The sequence below is a fragment of the Typopeltis vanoorti genome, chromosome 19 (assembly GCF_054136105.1).
Source record: "Typopeltis vanoorti isolate ZY-2024b chromosome 19, IOZ_Tvanoo_1.0, whole genome shotgun sequence".
In the NCBI taxonomy this organism is placed as follows: domain Eukaryota; kingdom Metazoa; phylum Arthropoda; class Arachnida; order Uropygi; family Thelyphonidae; genus Typopeltis; species Typopeltis vanoorti.
In genome coordinates this window covers 31179055-31200466 of record NC_143567.1, presented here as the reverse complement: position 1 = coordinate 31200466, position 21412 = coordinate 31179055, and the positions used below count along the sequence as shown (strand labels likewise).

The window sequence follows — 21412 nt, the reverse complement described above, 5'->3', positions numbered from 1 at the left end:
CCAAACGGCTAGTTTTCTGGCAATTTAATAGATATTAAAGGGTAATCGTTTTTAGGTGAGAGATGAATTTCGTCGTCTGATGTGAGATCAAAGCACTGCCTACTGGAGGCCTGAAATGGCTTCGATGTTTGGTCATGGAATTTGAGCAGGATTTCCGAACCAGATTAAAATGAATAAAAATTACAACGAAAAGTAAATAAAAATAGATTTCATGTTATCTTTTCATATATAATATCGTTTACGGTGTTCTTTTACCTACTAAAAATAAGTCTCGATTATTACAACTGCTGGTTATTGCCATTTCTGAAATCTGAGATCTTTAATAATATATGATAATCCTTTCTGAAATATCACATCTGGATGGGTGTCAAAGTGCGCAGAGAAATAGTAATGCAATGTAATTAATAAGAACCTGTAATTATCTAAGTAAGAAAGAATATTTACAACTTTTTAAAACGAAACAGAAATGAGGAAACTCACCGATCAATAAATATATTACTTTTACTGTATAAGAATAAAAATATTACGAAAATATAAATAAATAATACATAGATATGTAAAAAAATATATTTTGTGAAATTTATCTTCCACTGCATTTTTATCTTCCACTTTTCATATTGCAACGATTTCATATTGAAACGATACTGCATTGATATATTGCATATATCAATGCAATATCGTTTCAATTTTCTAGCAAATAACATTCTCAGCGAATTTTTTCCACGGTGAATTTTCCTGTGATGAATTTTCCCCGCGATGAATTGTCCGTGAACCCTTCGCTTTCGCTTACATATTTCTATTTTTTAACCTTTTTCGTATGTTATTTGTTTTCGATTTTAAAGAGAACACAATTATTAACAGCATCACTAAATACCCAGACTGCGCACTTTTTCTTTTGTCAATTATAAGTCGCCAGTTTCTGTTGCCTCTACTTCGTCTGCAATTTTGATTTCCTTGTATAAGGCCTAAGAAGGCCTTATACAAGGAAATCAAAATTCTGCATCTAAAAAAATATATATATATACTGTTGTTTCTATTTCATTTTATTTATACTCCGTGACGTGTTACTGACGTAATGAATATATTATACTAAGGAAAAATCTAACTTGTTTATCCGTGCCATTGTAATGGTGTAAACATCATAGGCTCTTATGACGTAATAAGCGCGTGTGGTAAATTGCAGTCATACTTGCAGTTTTATTGTAGACTTCTCTGAAAAAAGAATAATACAAACACACACATATTTATTGAAATAATTATTTATTTTAAAATTTGACTACATTTTGAGCATTATTGGCATTCCACAACGTACAAAATTTTCGCACATCGTATTATATACTGTATTTACATACTCTGCTTTATAGCAATGAGAAGGCTTCTTGAGGCCAGATAAAAGAAAATATGAACAGGAAAAAAGAAAGAGGAAGTTGCCATCTGCTTGGGAATAATAAATATGATTGTGCAAAGAACGGATGTTAAAATGTCCTGAGATCGTTTGGAATGTAGCCCTTGAAAATAACTATGAAAACTGAGTTGGAATAAATTTGAATTCGGGTCACATATCGTCTCCTAAGGCAATACATTCTTTAATAGTAAATTTATATATATATATTTATCACACCAAACGTTTGTTTAGTGTGATATAGGCAAACACATCTACTGAATTTAACGCACTTGATGAAGGTTTAATCATTACTTTAATGGCACCATATTTTAGACAGTGAATTTACTACGGCGTTTACTGCCTACATTGGAAGCGATCATATTTAGGACCTTAGACTTAAATCCTTCCTCTTTTCCTCTCTGTGTTATTGTCATTGTTCTGCTTTCGTTAAAGCTACACCATTTTGATTTACAGTTAAAGTACTTGGACATACCCACCCACCGAAAACTTTTTCTAACTCCGTGCTAACAGCTAATGTCAAGTGATCAGTATTAAGACCTCCTACGACTTGTATACCAATAGGCAGTCCTTCCCGACTTAGCCCTAAAGGACAATGAGTCGCAGGCAGCCCGAGAATATTAAAAATACAAGTGTATGCAGGACTAGCTAATTTAAAATAGTGTTGATTGTGATAAGGAGCTGGTTCAGGAAAAGTGGGATAGATAAACACACTATCGTCTCCTAAAAGCTGTTCAAATTCTTCTTGGAGTAAGCTAACAGTAGCAAAACTATCAGTTAGTCTTTGTTTGGCCGATTTTCCTTTACCAAACGATGTCTGAAACATAGCTTGCATGATGACATACAAAGTGTGGTCCGAAAGACCAAAAAGCCATTTTAAAAATTCTTTGGACGGTTCTGCTTCTCCGATTCCATCTGCCATTTCAACACTCAATAGTTGATCGTTTGTAGAAGCCAATAACTGAGCCCAGACTAGGAAAGATTTTCGGAGTTGTTTAAAAAATACCTTCTGTGGGCTGACACCATACTGAGAACGAAAATAATTGAGCACCTAAAAAAAAAGGAAAGAAAGGACTTTAATTTAATATAATTTTAATAAATTATCAAAGGCAGATTCAAATGATCTTCGAATTAAAAATGGCGAATGGTTTATTGTTAGTCAAAATAATTCGTATCAATGTTTATTTTATAAAACGAAGTAAATATAAACAAATTCGCTAATGCTTTTTCCTTAAAATTTGTTTATGAATTCAAATACTTCGTTAGAGATTTCTTAATTAAATATTACGAAAATTGAGATGGATGCAGTCTTGTGTTTGAAATTCTTAACAAATGGCATTGCAAAACACTTGAATCTCTTGAATAAGTGCCAATGGTCCTTTCATATTATGAAATAAAGTAAAGTCCAATCTCATCTTATCAAAACTCTACGGAATCGTCGATGACTGGTTGTTGAATCCGAGTAAAAGTATACTGTAATAGTTTATTAGAAAACAGGCGTACTACTTTTTCCCACTAAACCGGTTTCCTACAAATTCTTGATGCTGTCTGAAAGTTGGCAGTTAAGCCAATCGATGCTTCCCTCTCAGAGACTCATTCCATAACCACCGTCTCACACCGGTGTCGGAGCAAGTCTGTTTCTACCTCATTCTTATTTATAGGTACTTCTATGGGCGTTGTTCCATTGGACTGTCATACATCATTCCTTCACTTTCTTCTAAGTCTTCACTTTCTTCTATCTTTTACTTTCTTCACTTATTTACGGACAATAGCATCCATTTAAAATCCAAATACTGTCCCATCGAACCCACTTTTTTTTCTCTTTCACTACATTTGTATTTAGTATCCCGAAAAGCCTTCATTATTGAAAATTGCAAGACACAGACATATATTTTGATGGTAGTTTTTATTCATTTTGCTGTACTTATTAACTTAGCTTCCTGATGGAAAAACCCTTGCGACCTTTGCATGAGAATGACCAATTCATATTTGGCTTAAAAGTCCTTAGAAAGGACCCTGAACTCATAAACTACATTAGCATCATTAACGTCTGTGTCTCTTTTCAATAGAGGGAGTTAGATGCATTTCTAAAAAAGTATAAACATATATTAGATTCGTTTTTATCTGTAAGTAAGCTGTTCGTGTATTTTGGATAATGTTATACTCTGAAAAAAAGTATTTCGTTGAAATTTGATATTTGGAATCCGAACAAAATTTTTTTAAATCGTCTCCATTTTTGTGGCAATCAAATTATTTACAAGGGACAGATATGTCAATAGAAGTCACTCTGCTTTTGCTGGACGGATGTGACCTATATTAAAATTTGAGTCATTTCAGTTTTAGTTTCAATCGGACCATTTGTAGTAGTGCCAAAATTAGAAAAAAAATACGCGGTGGGATTAGGGAAAAAATACCATTCGATGGAGCTCTTTGAATGCGTAAAGTTATCATCATGACAGTTTACGACGATAATGAAAATCTAAAATTCAACTCTGCAACGTTTCGAAATATCCTGTATATGCATAATTTAGACAGCAGACGAAATTTATCTCGCGATGCGAGATTTCTGCCCAGTACATGTACTCTTATATAACAATGTTTTTGGTTCAGGACTCGCTGATGGTTTGAGTTTTCCTCTTATAAATAGAATGTTTTTTAATTGATATTTAATGAAATTTGTTACTTATCATCTCTATTTGTTGATTTTTTTGGATTTCGTTTCAATGGAGATATTAATGCCTTTTAGAGCAAAACAAATTTATGTTAACTATACTACTGTGATAATGAACAGTGTTACTTAAAGGAATGCGATTACGAAATGCATGATTTAATGATTTTCTCCAATAATTTCCTTATTTGTGACCATTACTTAGAATGTAAATGAACACAGTGTTCAGATGTTATATTTCATTCTTACTGCTAGACCGGTTCTTCAGACTTGCAAAGTAGGTCAAGGTGAAGGTCAATGTTTCGAAGCAGCCAACTGATAGGTTCTTGTATATATGCAGTTGCATTTGTAAATCTAAATTAAAAAAGTGACGCACCGATAGTAGAGCAACATCACAGTGTTTTACCCCTCCCCAACCCACCCATAAACACACCTGTTTTGTAACAAAAACAAAAAAATACTTGTTAGTACTATCTCCCTCTTCTTCGGCGAAGGGATTGTAGCTTTTAAATTGAATTGCTATGAAGGACGATAATGACAGATCATAATTATCATCAAATAAAAATCTCCAGCAGTTAGAAAAGACTCATGGTGTGATCTGATAGCTGAAGTTTTAATAATAATATCGATAAAATTCCAATCGCTAATGAATAAATAATTTGCGTAATAATTATTTATATTAAGTTATCACATTTCCGACAAAATGCAAAAATAATTTGCAGTCCAAAATGCTGTATATCTCAGATAATAATAATTTTAATGTCTTTTTGAACAAATAACTAACATAAATTCACTAACATCCACTAACGGCTTCTGTTCCTAAAAGCAGATGGGGCTCTTTTAGCCCTAACCTTTTTGAAGATCGGCGGGCACCTTTAGGCTACCATTGATAACCGAGCCCAAGGTTTTCACTAATTTCATAGACATCAAAGGGGAGAGAGTGTGACAGACAACTGCTTTTATCTCATGGCCGTAAATTTAACAGATTAATTGTCTGATAGTGTGGGTTCTATGGTTGACTTTTTTGAGTCTTGGGAGATTAAAAAACTGACTTTCTGGGAGATAAACTGCTGTTTTTGTTTGGCAAAAAATCGACTAAGTTGGAAACTAGCTGAGAAAAAAGGCCTACAAAATATTCCTCTAATCCGGCGATTAGAATCGAACCTATTATGGTCTTTCTTGTGAAGGTCTAGTCTGAGACAATAATGTTGAATACTTTCGTCAAAAGTATTTTTTCCTCGAAACCGAAACAAATCCAGTTACTTTTTCTTTATGATAAAATTAAAAAAAAATGAAATCAATTCATTATGTGATTTTATTATTTAGTCACAAAGTCAGACATATAACATGTTCCCATTCGTTATTAGCGTTTACTTTTACTCTTTGGTATTGAACCCCCTGATCACTAAGTTGTCAGTTGTCTCCTATTATAAATAAATTAAGAAAATGTATAATTTCAAGAAATTACACTTATTATTTAATAAGTTTTTCGTGAAAAAGTTAAAATATCGCCTTAGAACTACCCTGCCCAATTCTAAAAGATAATCTTGTAAGATAGACTCGAACGTAAAAAGATTGAAGAAGTCTCGATTATTTTACGATCCTGAAAAGCTGCAAATTCTTGATGGTCTCTTGCTGCTATGGCAACATTACATCGCTTTATTTCCACACAAAAATGAAACTGTTTTTTTATATGGAGAACAAATTCAAGGAATGTATCACATGCATTAAATTAGAATTTACAACACGCTAATGTTATAACTTATTTTGTTATGTAATAATAGCGAATCTCATCTGACTGTACTCACTTTTCTTTGAGCTTCGATGATGTCAGGATGGACTTTAGTGACACATGGATTTCCTCCATCATTTTCCATATAATATATGTTGATGTTATGGAGATCAACCTACAGAATAGAATAATTCATTGTTTAAGACATAAATATTTCAACATACAAGTCATTCAGTGTCGTACTATTTTCTACATAAAATAGTTCTCGTAAATGCATGGGATTCTGCTGTAATGTAGGACACACAATATATTTTACGAGCTCTTATAAAGCTAGCTGACGTTACTAAAGGATTTAAAAGAGGCTCTGATGTCATTAAAATTAAAAACAAAATATTAAAATTAAATTAAAAGCATTATAAGAACAACAGTAGGATTTCTTAATTCGTTTCTTTTGGAACTTAACAATAAAACTTTTTTTTTGCTTCTAATTCCCAACGACCTCCGCTTAAGAGCTCTTTAAGGAGTTCTGACCCTCAAAGAAGTTATTTAAGAAATTGGTGTTGAAACACCAGTTCTTCACAAATCGTTATACGAATACTGTAATTTCGGTCATACGCTACAGTTTTTCTTATATCAAGCAAGCTTCCTCTGACTTTTAATTTCGTAGTTAAAACTATGAATTAGACAACTGCTAAATAAAGGAAAAGGTGGAAGATATTTCTGTGGCAAAAATATGCAGGGGTTCACTAATCTAAATATCCCACAAAAATTTCAAACTGTTGTTTTCGTATAAATTGATATTATAGAGAGGCAAAGCACAAAGCACACTCTGTAATTTGTTTATGCTATTTGGAAAAAAAAAAAAACGACTGAAAAAGATCAGTTAACAAGCAGAATGAAGTAGAACTTACTGGAGTGTCTAAAGCTGTATTAGGCAATCGATCTTCTGCCAGTATTTTCATCAGCAGAGGAAGATCTGCAGCGTAGCGACACATGGGTCCCAACGCCAGATATCTTTGTATGTGACCTTTAACAACTGGATGATGACCTTGGTTGGACAGAACGCCTAATTGACCATGGAAATATATAAAAATTTAGTAAAATTTATTCATTCAAATATTGTATATTTAAAAGTACTTTAAATATAACAAAATAAAATAAATAATAATCTCATAACAAATTTGTCCCTAGAGGAAGTAGGCGAGGCTGTTTTAGTCTGTTAAACTAACTTTTTGAAGACTGACAGAAAGCCAGTCTCTTAGCCAATCACTGATAACTTCCCCAAAGCTATCAATGATTTTATAGGCATCCGAGGAAAGACAGCAGAAAAATGCCACCATCTGGTGATCTCTAACTCTTACAGTATATTGTCTGAAATAGTGTTAATTCTACAGCCGATATTCTTGAGTAATGATGGGTATTGCGAAGAGTTTCAAATTGTAATTATTATTATTATTATTATTAGTAAGAAGATTCACAAAAATCATTTTAAGCTTCGAGATAGAAGGAATTCAAGCGACCAAATAAGGCGAACATACCTCTCGTGGGTTTGTGACCCGAGATTCCATTGAGAAAAGCAGGTACCCTAATACTTCCTCCAAGATCTGATCCCAGACCGATTAACGATCCCGCTGCACCTATTAAAGCTCCTTCACCTCCTATGGAACAAAATCATTTGTTATATATATATATATATATATATATATATATATATATTCTGTATATTAAAAACATGATACCAAACTTCAAGCTACTTTGAATATTTTGCAAACTTCGTGTGTGTGTGTGTGTGTGTGTGTGTGTGTGTGTGTGTGTGTGTGTGTGTGTGTGTGTGTGTGTGTGTGTGTGTGTGTGTGTGTGTGTGTGTGTGTGTGTGTGTGTTGTAGGGACAGAATGAAGAATTTTTATTAGTCAACTATGCAAATAACAAAACGATAATTAAAGAATACGTTAACTCAATCTTACCACTACTTCCTCCAGCTATCCTCGTGGTGTTGTACGGGTTTTTAGTGCGTCCATATAATCGATTGTTGGTTTCCCACCACAAGCACAATTCAGGCGTGTTGGTCACTGCAATTGGTATTCCACCGGCTTTCCTCAGAAGTGCCACTACGTCCGAATCGATCATTGCTCTGGTGTGTTTCCTTGCCACAAGTCCAGTAGCGAAAGTAAGACCTAAAGATATAAGACGTTTGTGATTGACACACCTTCATCTCTTTTTCGGATCAAGATTTAATATAGGAGATATAATTGTATATATTGTAGTTTATAGCATAAAGAATGTTATATTTAGGGCTATGAACAACTTTGTTTCCATCTCTAGGATTTGGTTAGCTCTTCTGTTAAATACCCCCCCCCCTCCTTGTCTTCGATAACAACCATTACATGATAAGTACTCGTTTTAACAAGCTTTGGTCTATAATACATATCTTTCTCTTTACTGAATGTTTTTTCATCTCTCTCTCACACACACACACACACACACATGCTATATTTTTAAGGGCGGGTGTATTCACGTGACCAAGTTTATTTGTGAATAAAGAACCCGAATTACCAGGAGAAAATCCTACTCCATCTGAACAATACCAACTAACTTACTTTCAGTTCAAGAACCCTTTTTTTTTTTAATTTTTTACCCCTTCTTTTTTAGAGAGGATTTGAATACAGGTCTTTCCCACCAAAGGGCATTGTAGTTTCCGACTAAGGTAAGGAGGTTTCGATGTCTTTATTTTGTGATAATACAAATTCCTTGACGATATTAGCTAACGAACCATTGGATAATGAAATAATTTTTTTTCAACATATGCTTATTATTACAACTTGTATTTCAGAATGCCAGCTTGGTTGGCCGAGTGGATCTCCTTTCTACTTAATAGATCTACAGGCTACAAATTAGAATCCCATTGTGGTTTATGAATGTTTTTATGTGGTAGATACTTTTTATCGTCTGGTGTGCCTGAAGGCGTGAAAATACCATGTTTGTCCTCGGATCATCAAAATTTTGAGTAGATAATTTTTAAATGGGCGTAACCTGTACTTAAAATAAATATTCATCTTATTTCATAGCTGGAGCCCAAGATCCTGCAAAAATCTTCTTTTGATTCAACCAGGTTTAGATATCTAACTCTTTGCCCATTCACAGTGCTATGTGAATGACGAGAGACAGCCATCTTGGAGGAGGGGGGGAGGATCATAAAAAATACCCTATAAATGCTCTCTGATAAGAATTTTGAACACTCGGAAGACAAAAAAAAAAACAAAAAAAAACACGTCTACTGATTTTTTTTTTTAAGCGCATGGCTGACTCACTTCTAACTTAAATGTCAACCTTGAGCTACTTACTAATGCATTAACTAGTATAAATCTTTTGTTACCTTGGGAAAACACGTCTGAAAGTGAATGAAGTGTTACGAAATGAACGCTATAGCCTGCTTTGTTTGGAATTGAAGCGACATGTGATAAAAAAAAAAACAAATGAAGCAATCGGAGCGAACCTGAACACTAATCATTTCGTTATGCTTTTTCGTTATAATTCAATTAATGTCTAGTTTTAGCTGATAACGAATTTATTCGAAGACACGAAATTATTATTGTAAATGCTACCATAAAAGAGGTTAATCGGAGACTAAAAAATACGAAGAAATGTAGAGATATAAACTGACTGGAAGAAAAATATTCTAATACTTCTCTATAAAAAACGAAAAACTGCATCTGAAATACGAAAACAAACAACAATAACGATCAATATTATGTACAAAATGACTTCCTGGTTTTCACTTTCATACGCTTATTATCGTAGCCTTCAATAATTACGAAAACGTAGTTTTGTCTGTGATTCAAGAACAAGTATATATCAACCTAAATTACTTTTTGAAATGTGTAATAAATATCTTGATTGAATTAAATGCACTGTACCTGAATTCCATCAACAGAACGATCAGGTTTCAAGGCATTCATACAATTATAATTTGTAATAATAATGTGTCCCTTTTTTGAGTCTCATGTAAGCGCCTGCCTTCATCGATTTTTTTTTATTATTATTATTCCATTTAGACTTTGAGGAAGTGCAAACGATTTACGCACAGAAAATGAACCAGAGCCATATACAAATTGTGCATAATAGAATGTAATTTATTTTGTGAGTGCTCTATATGATATAATCAGAAAATGCAATAATAAAATTATTTATTTATATGGATAGCTACAGTAATTCCTTAAAATGTGTCCACCAAGCTCAAAATATGTTAATATGTAAATATTGTTTTTGTTTCTTATGTTCGTTAGCATATCCGAGCTAATTTAGCTAATTTATTTAGTATTTATCTTAATTACGTATTATGAAATAACCCAAACATGACATTTGAAATTTCACCAGATAGCAAAATCCACTGCATCTGAATTAACATTAATTTTTTTTAAATTATGAACATTTAAATTATTTATATTATGCGGTGATGTAAAAATAGTTCCTTTGTTTTAAATAAGAGAAAAGGCGATATAAAGCCGAGTTATTTTCAATTGTTTCTCAATTAATTCCCAAAGTGACTTCGCAAACAACTTTGATCGCTGAAGGTATAAAATATTACCAGCTCTAAGCGGGAGGACAAATGTAGAAATCAACATACCAGCACGACATGATTTTAACTTTTATTAATAATTTATTTATTTTGATAAAGAAGCAATTCTTAAATAATTTCTGCATGTTATCCAGAGTGATTTCCTCTTACATACTTAAACACTGTTTACTAAAGCTTTCCTATTAAAGCTGAAAAACTGTGCTAAATATTATTTTTCCATGAAGAAGGATACGGTTGGTAAGTGTAGTGTAAGAATACGAACAATCTGGAAAAACTATGAGATTAGTAAAACTGGTTGAATTTAGCAAGGCCATGAAGGCTGTAACAGCAATAATTGGTTGTTTTTTTGACCTTGAATATTCAATCAGGAAAGCAATAATAAAAATCATATTATACCTGAAAAGTAGATGTTTTCTTGGGAAAACAATCTCCAGTGTTTTCTTAAAAGGGGCGCGAAATTCCTGGAATATACTAGTTCTTCTACATGGAGAAAGAAACGAAAACAAATAAAAAGTAAATCGCCTTTAGCAAATTGGCGACTAGCAACTCGATATTTCAGCAGCTTTCATAGCGTAGAGGCTCACTCTCTTCATTCTCCCGACCATCCAGACATGTTTCAGAACTCGTTGATCTTTCACCGCCAGCAAATGTCTTAAAAGTGAACATCTTGGCTTGGCTTGGCTTGATTTAACAGCTAACTATAGTTCATTGACTATAGAACGTCTTTACGTGTCAGAGAAGACTCTATATTTTTGGATTTACATTAGTAACTTGCATTTTTTATGCCAATCTTATTTTGTTTTTCACTTACAAAAATACTGGGATTTCAGATATTTCTAAAAGAACCAATAAATATATTCAAAGAGCGCAAGTGTTCTCAGTTTAATGATTTTGTAATTGCTTTTTAATTATCGATGATAGAAACAAAAATGATAAATATTTTTATTTATGATAATCCCACAGATTGGAGATTTGTTCCGTCTATAAAGCATTTAGTATCCTGGATAAACAGAAAGGTGAGGAGAAAGAATTCAAGTGTTAACATTGGATCTGAAGACCTGTAGGTTTCATTCTATAGGAAATACACGAGAGGCCATTGCAAAAGGCAATCATAAAAGAATGAAGAAAGTAAAATAAAAATTTATTCTCTGCGCTTAGCATTAATTCGCAAAGGACTGTTGACCGATGGCAGTTATGAAGAGCACTTCTCATGGAAATATTTGCAGTAAATGCAAATACACGAAGTGATCGTCTGTGTGAAAAAGAATGTAGTGAACTGGTAAAAGATTGGTTATTAATCTAAATGTTTAGTTAGCGTTTAGAAGAACTCTCCAACCATTGGATACCGTGAAAAAGTAATTTATGATTAGTGTAGAGTTGTTCGGTGGTAACTACAACGAAAGAAAAAACCTACTTTGGTAGATGCTGAACAGTCGATATTTGTAATATGCGTATGCCCGGAGAGATCGGAAGTTAGAGATGTCTCTTTTATCTGTAAAAGTGAAAGTTCATTTTGTATCGAGAGTCAGTGTTATCAACAGTAAGACCGGAAGAACAGAATTCGTTTGTTCTTTTTCTGAGAAATAAAACATGATTGAGTTTTACTAGCATCAAAATTAAAGGTTATCCAGTGCAAAAAGTAGATGACCTGGATATAGTTTACTTAACAGGAGCACACTCCGAAGCAAAAAAAAAAAAAACTTTAGATAATTGGAGATATGGCATCAGGCAAGGGACTTTTTTGCATCAAAAATAGGTAAGATTCGTCTTCTGATCAAAGACGAATCTTACCTATTTGAAATAGGTAAGATTCGTCTTTGAAATGGTGGTAGTAGGATGTATATGAAACTCACCAATGCAAGAATTGGAGAAAAAGAGGAAGCCAAGAGATTAGCGTTTTCTGTAATTGGTTCTCAAATGATTCCATCATTTCCCGAGGGCAAAAGAGATGAAAGTAAGTTTGGAGAAAAGTTACCGCCGATAATTTTTGAATTAATGAAAGAAAGAGAGAGGAATGATTAATATATTCCAAGGTAACTTATAAAAGAAAAATAGAAAAGCTGGGAAAAGATACAGAATGCAATAACAACGGCTACTTAGTCTAAATTCACTTGGTAAAAAAGCCTAGTTTCGATGAATTTTAAATGCGACTTTCATTTTATGAATGAAAAATCCGGAGTATTAATTCAAACGATTGTGAATTTTTATTCAGATAATAACTTTTCGAAAAGTTATTATCTGTTATCTAGTTTATAAACACGTTATATAAATTCAGAGCATTGTCTCTGAATAATTCATCATATTTCTATAACCGTATGTTTCTGAATTCATATCCCCTCCTTTATTCATATGCAATCTCCTGCATTAGAATAGCCCAATTTAGTTATGGTTTCACTCTCATTGCGATATTCTTACTGTCACAGTCTGCGAGTCATGCTATACAGCTGACTGCAACCTACCAAGAAAAGATAAAAGTTATCGCTAGCCTTTAGTGTTCCCTTTGGTACGGTTTCTTAGTGTATCGTACACTTCTGTCATTCAATATCTTAGAGCTGCGATTCATTTTCATTCAGATGACGCTGCATTGCACAGAGAGTAATTTCGTGCACCGTTAAAAAAAAAAAATTGATTATGACGAATACGGAGGAAGAAGAACAAGGCAGAAAGAAACATCTCGAATAATTATAAAAATCATAATTTACATTCTAACTAAAAAAAAAACAATTTTTATTAATCTAGGAAATAACTGCTCTTTTATTATAATATGTAAGGTGGGGTCCTCATGGTTAGCCTAGTGGCTGTGCGCTTCGCAACCATATGGCTTGGGAAGAAGTGTTTTAGGTTCGATTCCCGTTGATGACGTGAGAAGCTGAAGGATCTTCCTCAGCCATAGACAAGTTAGCCGGTCTTGGGCGTGGACAGTAGAGTTTTTTCCCCAGTCTCTCCTGGGATTTTTCATCCCGCAAAGCAGGCAAACCGGCATTGAGAACTCAACACTACGGACATAGGATACACCTGGGCGTAGGGCTGACCACCTTATTCTGTGAACGGTTTAGGTCCGATGATTAATAAAACCATCGACACAGCAAAGTAAAAGAAGGAAAAGGAAAATGAGATGAGATGTTAGGTGGGCTAAGCGTTACTTAATCCAAAACCCCTGTTCTAGAGCCCAGACATGGAACTTATTTGGAAACCACTTCATGCCTCCATAAGAAGGATGGTTGTCTTACAGTAGACGACAAAAAGTCAGCAAAAAAAGCTATTAAAAATAACTTTCTTTTACTGATGATATTTAGCAAAATTATTGAAAATACAATAAGTTTTACATATCGTAATAACTTTTCGAAAAGTTATTGGAGATAACTCTCACATACTGGAATTAGTTTTATCACAGTTATAAAAATAACATTTTTTATTTCCAATAACAATAAAACTATTGAAAAAAAAACGTAGTTCTGATTGACATTGGAATAAAGGTTATGTCCTTAACATTGTCTGCCAATTGTGCACTTGTCAGACCATTTCAAGTCTATCTTATTAATTCCTATTCTATTCCTATTAATATTTTCACTTTTCCTATTCCTATTAATAATAATAATACTATTCCTATTAATATTTTCACTTTTCCTATTCCTATTAATAATAATAATACTATTCCTATTAATATTTTCACTTTTTTTCCTCCTTTTTTTTCGTTTAAATCTTGTGGGACAATTAACTTTACTGCTTATTTCAAATTTGATTGTCAACTGATGGCTGTGATAAGATAAGATGCATCAAACAACTGCTGTTCAACGAAGCATTTTCCCTTGGAAATTATATTCTAATAATTGGATTATTAATGTATTGCAGAACAACATTCTGCAGGCAATCAAGAATATCGGCCTTGAAAAGCTGCCATCAAAATAGAGATAAAAAGAAGACATTATTATTGTCAGAAAGCATTTGCTATAAAACCAAAGACAGATTGTTATTAAAAATAATAAAATTATTTATTTGCTCCATGCAGGAATAATCTTCTTTTAATGATAAAAGAGAACAAGAAATAACTGCAGGCAGTCGCCAAAGTGAAAGTCCGCGCGGTTAGCCTACTGGTTTTGCGCTTCGCAACCATATGATTGGGGAAGGAGTGTTCTAGGTTTGATTCCCGTCTACGACGTGAGGAGCTAAAGGATCTTCCTCAGCCATAGCCAAGTTAGCCGGTCTTGGGCGTGAACAGCAGGGTTTTTTCCGCCAGTTTATCTGGCGTTGTTCATCCCGCAAACAGGCAAACCGGGCTGTATCCCGTGAACACACAGGGATACAGCCAGGAATACTTCGAGGCATAGGGGTGACCATTTTATCCTCGTATTTCGGTTACGAATTTCAAGCATGCTTGGAGGGTTGTGGGCCTTAAAGGCCTGTTAAAGCCATTGAGATAGATAGATAGATAGTCTCAAAGTGAAGGATTTCTGAGACAACCTTTTGAGGAAGAAGGAAAATTAGGAATTGCCAAAAAAAAATCGTTCTGATAAAAAACTTTCTTTCAGTTAAGTAAGAAGTATGACTTTAATGTTTTTATGTGAATCACGATGTGGTCTGTCTGTTAGTCTGTGTTCTCTGGATGGTTTGTTTGTTTTGAATAATCCGTCTCCTAGATGGGATTCGAACCATGGTAATCTCCACCAATTACCTTGTCTCTACTAACGTCACTGTTGTGGAGCTATAGGTTCTATATATTAATTTGATTTGTTCTGATTAAGAAGGCATTTATAAATCGAATTTACTGTTGTGTAAGTTTTGGAAATAGTAAAGCTATTGATTGACTTGTCTTTCTCTGCGTTTATTTAGTTCTATGCGAACGATAAAATATTACTTGAAACTTGGCAGGCGAAGCACTTTTCACTTCAAACTTACCTTTGCTTTTGGGGTAAAGAGAGGAGGGCATAGATATTTCTGCGGTAATTGAAGAATTTTTTATAAGCAGAATAAAAAGAAAAGTTGCAGATCGAAATTTAGAGAAGTGGGATTGAATAGTCTTACCTTCAGATCCACTGTTCCGCAATGCTATATTTATTGCACAGGCAAAATTTTTACCTCTAATTCTGCAAAGAAAGATTAGCAATCCATATCACATTTAGGCCGTGGGGTGGGCTAACCTTAATCTGAATCTTGTTCTAGGGAAGAATCGTGGAACTTTTCAATCCACTTAAGCTGGAAGGTGGTCTCACAATGGACGAGAACAATTCTCTACTACCTAAACACTTTCATAACATCCATGTCATATTGGAATCAAACCCATACCTTTATTAATTAAATAGTATAGCTATTTAATTATTAATTAAATAGTATAGCTATTTAATTAATAATTCTTATATTTGTAAATGAGAAGGGTACCTAATAAGTAATAGTATACGTATGAACATTTGTTGTTTTTAAAATTTACTTAAAATGGATCTATCATTTTATTTGATTTTCGCACATTTAACGCTTGGCGTCTTTTATTACTTTATTAATTGATGGTCTCCGTAATGCTCTGGTTGGCTTTAATTTCATTTAAGTTCCGAATGTCTGTTTATTCTCCTCAAATCTTATTGCAACCTTTATCTCTTGGTCTTGTCTTTTATAAAATTTTATCTGCGATAAAATTTTAAAGTAGATAAACTTAAGAATGTGTGAATGAAAAAACTCAGGTTATGCCATCTCAGAAGACTTCACATTAGATGGATAAAGAGTTGCGGACAAGTCCAGTCTATAGTGATCAAAGCCTATCTATCATTGTCTTTCAACTCGAATATGAATGCTCTAAATATTAATATGGATAATAATATTTTAAACTATAGAAAACTATATACCTTGCTTTATTATTCATTTCTCAACTCCCTTTGAGGAACAAAAAGGCAGTGAAAGATTTGTTCATTGTTTTTGAACATTACTCACAACACAAAATCATGTGCTAATAAATTGTTTAACTTGAGGAAATTCGAGATATATGATTATTAAAAATGAGGCTAAAATAACATAAAATCAGTAATTAAAGCCTAATTACAGTCTATTGAAATATGATAAGGAAGTCAGTTACATTTAATGATTTTTAGTAATAACGATAATAACAATAATTTGTACTAAAACATATGCCTATTTACCTTTACTCTTCTAAGCATTAGTGACATCTAACGGTGACTAACCATACGCTAGGTTTAATAAATATAAAAGAAAAGTAAAAAACCTGCATTGAATTTTGAAGCGAAAAATACGCTTTGTTTTTGTAATATTTCAATTATAACGTGTGAATTTTGCGTGGCAAATGAAACAGGTAATGAGCAGTTGTGTAAAGAATGCTTATAGCCATTGAACCAAGTATTAAAAATTCAGTGAGTGAGTGAGTTAAATAATAAGAATATTGACGATAACAGTAACACACAATATTTGAAAAAAAAAAAAAAATCCGCTAAGAATGTTGGTCGCGCGATGTTGTACACTGACCAAATACCAAACTTTATATTTTGACGGCTAGCTTGAAGAATAGAATCGAAGGATCTCTTTGCGCCAATTTTTTGATAAAAGATGGGCAAACCTTATGTAGGATCACACCTTGTTTCTTGTTATACTGATTTAATTTTTTTAACATTTCCGATCACTCTTTGAATGCCGGACTAGGAAATTATAATCAGTGTAGGCTATTTTTATATGGCAGCGTGCTGTAATGTGATCAGTGTACAACGCTGTCGATGGACTAAGATACTACGAAGGGATCTGGAAAGTTCTGATAAACACCTTGAACAAAATGATATTAAAGCAACTGTAAAGTTGCTTTAATAAAAATGTACAAAGCCAAATTATCATCTGCACAAGATGATGTTAAACAAACCTGTTATCTAATTAGTGAGATGCTGGGTTGTATTCGAAAGCCAGTGCCTTTGAAGCCATAAACGCATCTTCGTGAGACAGGCTAAACCTTTCGAACCAAAGCAATTGATTCTGACCAGTACTTTGTACACTGTATCTTTCCACTCATAATGTGTGATCTACCACTTGGATCACAGGCTAATCATTATAGTTTCCAACCATTAGAGACCTAATCAACGCTATCTTTTTAGAAAAAAAAAAAAACAGAGCGGTGGTGATTGTTTGTGTTTATCAGCTTGTCCAAAGTATTTGACACTCAGGACTGGTTGGCCGAGTGAATAATATACACGTTCTTCAGTCAAAATAGGCTATGGTTCGAATCCTATCGTGGATATGGATGTTTGTAAAAGCCTGCTCTGGACGAACGTGTATAACTCCTTAATTTATAAGGGTTATCCTTAAAAAATCTATTAAATAGTTAAGAGATTGAAACAAGTGGGTCTTTGCGCACATGTTCAGAAATTACCTGCAAAAGTCACATTTATCGGAACAACCAGCCTCAAAATATTACCAGTAAACCTGTAGAAGAATCTGCACAGGGAACAGCTCTCTCTCTCTCTCTCTCTCTCTCTCTCTCTCTCTCTCTCTCTCTCTCTCTCTCCACTCGAGGCACAATCATCCAGTATGCAGATAACATAGCTACAGGTATCTATTCATAGCGATATTTGCTTGGAAAATGTCTATTTCCCAAGCAAACATGCAATACGACATTAATTTGGTTACCACCTGGCTCACCATAAATTCCATTCGCATAAATTTTGATAATCAATGGTATTCAGAAATCCAGTGAGCCAGATAGTTGACAATGAGTACATATCAATCTAACTTCGTCCTTACATTTAAAAAATAACAAATAAAAAGCATCACTGAAACCACCAACGTCACTCCGGTTGAAATAATACGATAACCTCGGGATTTCCTTGATGCAGGTATGAATTGGAATAGCTCCATAAATCATTTACGCAGCAAACTCCGAATAAAAGTAAGCAGTATACACAGACTAAAAGACAGCTCTAACATACATAAAATACTGTTATACGAGGTTATTATGCGAAAACATATTAAGATACTCTATATCAACGTATACATCTTGTGCAGGCTAATAAACTAAATAGTTCATTTGCTAAAATATAAAATGACAAAGCTGATCATTTGAGAGCAAGAGATAACCAGCTTTATTCCTATTGCAATGACAGAACAGAAAATGCTAACAACCAAACATCCATTATGTCACTACACAGTTATGCTAGAACATTACTTTGATGCAACTACAGAATAGCCAGAAGCACAATATTATAATTATCGAGAGACCTTAATCAACCAACTACACTACAACAGATATAAACACACAAATCATGGAAAGTCTACTCGGAGTTTCTGTATTCTCGATCGTAAACTAACTACCATTAAATAATAATAATAATAATAATTTTTTTTTAAACATTTTATTGTCTCAGATAAATTACATACATAGATACAACATTAGTTTTATATACACATATATACATAATATTTATAATACATTACAATTGTGAATAACAAATACTGGCGAGTTATTAATATTTTTGAATTATAATAATTTTTTTTTTTTAAATAAATAATATTTTTGTTCACTGCTAAATATTTACGCATACATATATACAATTGTTATCTTGAGTATAATAGTAATAATTTTTTTTTTTTTAAAACAATTTATTATGTCTCAGTATAAGTTACATACAATAATAATATTTACAGTAATTACTATAAGGATTATACAGAATTTTTGATTTTAGAATATACATAATAATAATAATAATAATAATTTATTTATTTTATTCATTTATTTATTATTATCATTATTTTTATTTTTATTTATTTTTTTTATATCTCAGATGAATTGCATACATAGTTGCTGTAGTAATTATATATATATAATATTTATAACGCATTACAAGTGTGTATAACAGATTCTTGCAAGTTAGTAATTTTCTTCCTCGAAGCTTAGCAGAGCTTATCTGAGGAAGATAATAGATGACAGAGGGTGGTGGTTTGTTTCATGGTTGTGTTCCTATACTGGTCACAAGCCAGGTGTTGATTTTACTGTTTGTTGGTACGTGCTTGAAAGACTTCGACTGCTATTACAGTTTAACTTTTTTTTTTATATTTTTTTGTGCAAATAGGGTTGGATTTAGACGTGGTGTGTTTGTTTCTTTGTGTTCTTGTAGTGATAATTTTTGAGAGGGGGGGGGGTTGTCATAGGTTTGTGTGTGTGTGTGTGTGTGTGTGCATGTGTGGTGGGAGAGAGAGAGATAGGAATTACTCTAATTTTCATTCTCACTATAATATTTATATAGTGCCTGTTTCAGCTCTGTATGTTCCTAGGTTTCTGTTGTCGAACGCAGTTTGTTTATCATGTCAGGTACGTAGAAGTTTCGGGTGGCTTTGCCGTAGTGATTGTTGTACTTATATGTTATGTAGTTTGTTGACTGTGGTCTTGTTATTTGATATGTTGTTCTGGTTACTCTATATGTTGGGCTGTAGTAGTGTTTTAACATGACTGTGTAGTGGCGTAAGTGTTTCACCTTAAATATTTTGTGTTTTGTCCGTGCTTCCTGCATAAGAGTGGGTTGTTCCCAGAATATCAGTTTTATCATTTTATCTTGCAACCATTGTAGCCTGTTAAGTCTGTAGTCTGCGCAGAATGCCTATGATGTGATTGCATATCTTGAAATGTTTTCACATAATGCTTTATAGATTAGTATTTTTATGTGGGTTGGGGCAATGTCTTTTAATCTGTATAGTTTGCTTGCTATTATCCTAAGCTTGGTATGTAGGTAGTTTGTATAGCTATTCCAACTCTGATCAGCATCGAAGTGAAGTCCAAGATAGCGTGTTGTTTTCACCTGTGTGATGGTTGTGATTTTAGGTTCTGCACTTTGTGTATAGGAGGATGAATGTTTGATAGTGAGATATTAGTTTCTATGGGCAGGGTGTGGGGGTTTTTGAATACCATTAGCTTTGTTTTTCCAGGGTTTATATATATGCCGTTTTCGGTTAACCAGTTAGTGATTTGATTGATGTCGTGTTGCATATTTTTGTAAGCGATATTTGCATTGTTGTGAATGGATACTATGGTAGTGTCATCTGCATACTGGAAGATTTTACTTTTTAGGGGGAGTTGGCTTATGTCGTGTGTGTATATGTTAAATAGAATGGGAGATAGGACAGCTCCTTGCGGTACTCCACAGGTTACATGTACCTCTTTGCTGTGTGCTGATCCTATACGTGTGATGTGCTTTCTGTTTTTCGTGTATGCTTTAAACCACTGGAGTAGACGACCTCTAATTCCGATATGGGTAAGTTTCGTTAACAAGGTTTTATGTGTTAGTGTGTCAAATGCTTTTGTTAGGTCAATGAAGACCACTAATGTTATTCTGTTTTTATCCAATGCAGCGTTTATTAGATCTGTGAAATCTTCCAGGAGTGTTGCTGTTCCTTTATTTTTTTGAAAACCATATTGTGTTTTGGGTATGATTTGAAATTTTTCAACGTATGTGGAGAGTTTCTGATGTACAATACGCTCCATGATTTGGTTGATTACAGGCAGCGTGGCGATAGGTCTGTAATTACTTATTATGTTTCTTTTTCCCTGTTTGTGTATGGGTGTGATTAATGCAGTCTTCAGTGTTTCAGGTATGTGTCCCGTTTCGAAGATTTTATTTAACAGTTTTTGTATAACTGGAAGTAGGTCGGTTGAGTGTTTCTTGATGTCTTTAGGTCTGATTCCCTCTATTCCCGGTCCTTTGTTAGGATTAATTTGTTGAATTGCCAGTGATAGTTCTTCTTTTGTTACTGTGGGGAACCACATCGACTGGGTTGCTCGTGGACCTAGTGGAGAATGTTCGTTTGTGTGAGGAAAGGTTGTTTCTTGTAGCTTTTGGACAGAGTTCACGAAGTGCTGATTAAAGTTGTTTGCCAACTGTTTGAGGGATTTGGGGTCGCAGGCAAAGCTGTGTTTTATTGTTTCTGAGGCAGTGGTTCTGTGTATATTGTCCAGCATTTCATTAATCAGGTGCCAAGTTTCCTTTATGTCATTCTGCGCTGTTGTTAATTTGTTGCTGTAATAGTTTCTTTTTGCCGTTCTAATCTGGGTTGTTAGGAGA

At 33.6% G+C, this 21412-nt stretch overlaps 1 protein-coding gene across 1 annotated transcript in view; it reads right to left on the bottom strand.

Moving 5' to 3' along the window:
- Window positions 1-1252: 1252 nt before the first annotated feature.
- LOC150095967 (fatty-acid amide hydrolase 2-B-like) overlaps window positions 1253-21412 on the bottom strand; it is a 41318-nt gene continuing 21158 nt past the window's right edge. Inside the window, exons 3-7 of the mRNA XM_090408957.1 lie at window positions 7768-7977; window positions 7341-7460; window positions 6714-6868; window positions 5879-5977; window positions 1253-2453 (exon numbers count right to left, since the gene is read on the bottom strand). Of these exons, the coding sequence (XP_090265083.1) occupies window positions 1815-2453; window positions 5879-5977; window positions 6714-6868; window positions 7341-7460; window positions 7768-7977 (1223 nt within the window). The 3' untranslated portion in view covers window positions 1253-1814. The remainder of the gene's footprint in view (window positions 2454-5878; window positions 5978-6713; window positions 6869-7340; window positions 7461-7767; window positions 7978-21412) is intronic.